Here is a 3293-nt window from a genome sequence, read left to right as displayed (position 1 = left end):
CTCAGCTTCCCAAGTAGCCGGAATTAAAGGCACCCACCACCACACCCGGCTAATTTTTGTATTTTTAGTAGAAAAAACTAGAGGGCTCATGCCTGTAATCCCAGCACTTTGGGAAGCCGAGGCAGGTGGATCACTTGAGGTCAGGCGTTCCAGACCAACCTGACCAACGTGGTGAAACCCATCTCTACTAAAAAAATACAAAATTAGCTAGGTGTGGTGGCGCATGCCTGTAATCCCAGCTACTCAGGAGGCTGAGGCAGGAGAATCACTTGAATCCGGGAGGCAGACGTTGCAGTGAGCTGAGATCGCTCCATTGCACTCCAGCCTGGGCAACAGAGCAAGACCCTCTCTGCCCTTAATAAAAATAAAAAATTTAAAAAATTAAAAAATAAACCAAAAAAATGTTAAGATGACAGCAAGAGGGGAAGGAAAAAAAAGGACTTGCCATTTAAATTCACATAGTATCATACAAAGCTTAAGAGTAAAATAAATGGTTTAATGACAAAGTCTTCATAAGAAAAAAGGACAGAGTTTACTTAGGCTAAAAATGTTTATACATGCCAGAAAAATGAGAAGACAACAGAATTTTTAAAATATTTTAATTTGTATATATAACTTCAAATTTAGAACACTCAGTATGAACAAGAACTATTCTCTGACAAAGATCTGAAATGGGGAAGTGAATTACTGTACAGGTGCATATCAACCTCTCCATGCAATTTACATCTGTATCTTATGCAATGAGAAACTGGTTTACACAGCTCCGTAATTGCAGTATTTTTTTAACACCCCATTTTGCAGTCTCAGAATACTTTTCAATTAAACTGATCGACATGTTTAAAGATGAGAAATATGATGTTTGCATTGTAAAGTTGAGTAATAGCTAATAAATGCACATTTCCTTCCATCAATATAAATCTGGAACTATTTATGGTAAAGAAAAATCTATCTGCGCTATCAGTAATCTAATAGTTCATACTTTTACTGAACACTTCCTGTGAGCCAGGCCCCGTAGTAAACATCTGCACATGCAATTTCACATTCAGTGTGGAATAGGAAGTGTCAGAGGTTCGTGTGTTTTTCACAACTGATTATGATGTCCATGATGACAGCGTGCACTAAGCGCTGTGTCCAACCAACCCTTTACCTGGCACTTTAGCTAGCAAGACCCACTTGCATTGTAGCAGCTCACGGTGCTCGCTTGCACAATTTTAGAATGTTACATGAATACTCAGGCCTGACTAACCTTCCCCTCCAAAAAAAACAACAAAACGGAACAGGGCTAAGCCTTTACTACTCAGAGACACATCTGTAAGACCCCCACAGGGACAAGAAAACTAGCTGTGATCTAGGTCTGCACTAAAGCTGTCTTTTCTGGCACTCAGAAGTGCCCTTCCAGGCCTAACTGCAGAAGGGTGGCCTCAGCCTCCTCCTCCTCCTCCTTGGCTTCCTCCTCACGGATCTGCACCAGCAACTGAAAGAGGTTTGGGGCCGGCCCTTCCCCAGCCCCGGTAAGCCACAGCTGCCTTCGGATGGCCCCGCTGTGGTTGGCCCCAGCAATGACCTGCTCTAGGCGGGCCTGGTTCACGTTATCTTTATCAATGGCCCCCTTCTCTACCACCTTCTGTAGCAGAGGCTCCAGACGAATGACATAAGCAGACAATTTTTCTCCCGGGTTCTGATAAGTGTTCAGAAATTTGATCTGGGCATCCCTAGAGCTCTCAACGCTCCCAAACACCTGCTCAAGCGCCTTCAGGCATTCGGCAGTGGTTATCGCGGGGTTGTTGGACTTGAGGATGCGAATGACATCAGCGGCAGGGCCTCTAAGGCTCTCCATCAACCGCCGCCTCTTTTCTACATCGGACACCTGCCACTCCTCTAGGACTTCATTAGTGTGCTCCAGCCAGGGATCAAAGGTTTCCTCTCCAGGCCCTGGGATGTCCCTCCCCGAGAAAAGTGTCAGCCTCTTGTACCATATGGACTCAACAAGAGGCTGAATAACATTATCCAAAATATAGTTTAGCATCTCTGCTGGCATCTCTGGGCCCGGGGTCGGAGTAGGGTTCTGAAACCCAAGGACACGGGCAACATCTTGCACGGTCCACCCCTCTCTAGCTAGGAAGAGGTGCAATCTTTCTAAAAATTCAGCATCAGAAGTTGGGGGCTTAAACAACACTTTCCAGACCCCTCCCTTGCCCGGCATCTCCCTGGGGATCGCGGCGTAATCGACAGCGCCAGTGAGCTCTAATAAGGCTGCTTTCGCATTTTCTTCCCTCCAGAACATTCTCCCAAGCATTCGGTAGGGGACCTGGGGCATCGCTGCCTGGAGGGTCTCTTCGATTTCAGCCTCATCACAGTTCACTGGGATGCCCCAGACCAACAGAGCTCTCTGGGAGTTCACATCCATCCCCCGGCACCAGTCTTCCAACAGTGTCATCGCCATTTTCTCAACTATCAAGACGCCAATTCTACCAACAGACTGTGGCTCACCGTACTCCTGGCCTTAGAACAATACCAGACACTCCCACCAAGTAGGCCCAAGGGAGGTAGGCTTCATGCATTCACGACTAACAAAGACACAGAGTCCTGATCTCGCCCTTCTCTGCCCCCCCAGTCAGTCCGTAGGTACACTTGGAGCTGAGCTCGGGGACGCTGAGGAAGTCACGCGGCCGTCGCCATCTTGCGTCTGGGTCCGGGTCCGGTCGGGTCTGCCGCTTGCAGCCGGGCTGTCGCGTCGTCGTGCAGCGGGCAAGGAGCGAGGGCGGGCGGCGAAGGCAGGCGCGCTGGGCCGAAAGCAGCCGGGGTGTGGTCGCGGGGCGTGGCCGCCGGGCGCTCGCTGCGGCTCCTGGAGAGGATCGGGCGTTCGCGGTCGCAGCCTGGTCTTCCCGCGGGCGAGGAGCGGCCGTTTGGGAGACTAGCCAGAGGGAGAGACTGTGCCGAAGTCGCGGCGGCTGCGGGCCAGCGGAGAGCGGCTTCTTGGAGGGCGTGGGGACTCCTCTTGGCGGGCGCGGGGACTCCTCTGGGCGGGCGGCGAGGACGGCCGAGGACCAGAAACGAAGGCAGCAGAGGAGGAGGAAAGCCGGAGAAGCGAGGCTGGAAACAGCACAGGCAAGGGTGGGCAGCGGCGGCCGCGGCGGCCTGCAGCGGCTCAGGCGCTGCGCGGCTGCCCCAGCGTCGAGTCCTACCCGCAACCCGCTGCGACGTTACTGCTGCAGTGGAGGATGGGGCCAGCCCGCGAGCGGCGTCAGCCCCGCCCCGTCCCGCCCCCGCGGCGGAGCCGCTCGGGCGTCGCC

The 3293-nt window shown here is 52.3% G+C and overlaps 1 protein-coding gene across 1 annotated transcript; it reads right to left on the bottom strand.

Moving 5' to 3' along the window:
* Window positions 1-582: 582 nt before the first annotated feature.
* On the bottom strand, window positions 583-2628 carry PNMA1 (PNMA family member 1). Its single transcript, XM_050798850.1, has one exon. It carries the CDS (start codon window positions 2441-2443, stop codon window positions 1382-1384), a length of 1062 nt encoding a protein of 353 aa, XP_050654807.1. The 5' UTR covers window positions 2444-2628; the 3' UTR covers window positions 583-1381.
* Between the last annotated feature and the right edge of the window lie 665 nt (window positions 2629-3293).

This window comes from Macaca thibetana, chromosome 7, assembly GCF_024542745.1.
Source record: "Macaca thibetana thibetana isolate TM-01 chromosome 7, ASM2454274v1, whole genome shotgun sequence".
Classification (NCBI taxonomy): Eukaryota; Metazoa; Chordata; class Mammalia; order Primates; family Cercopithecidae; genus Macaca; species Macaca thibetana.
This window is presented reverse-complemented; position numbering and strand designations above follow the sequence as displayed.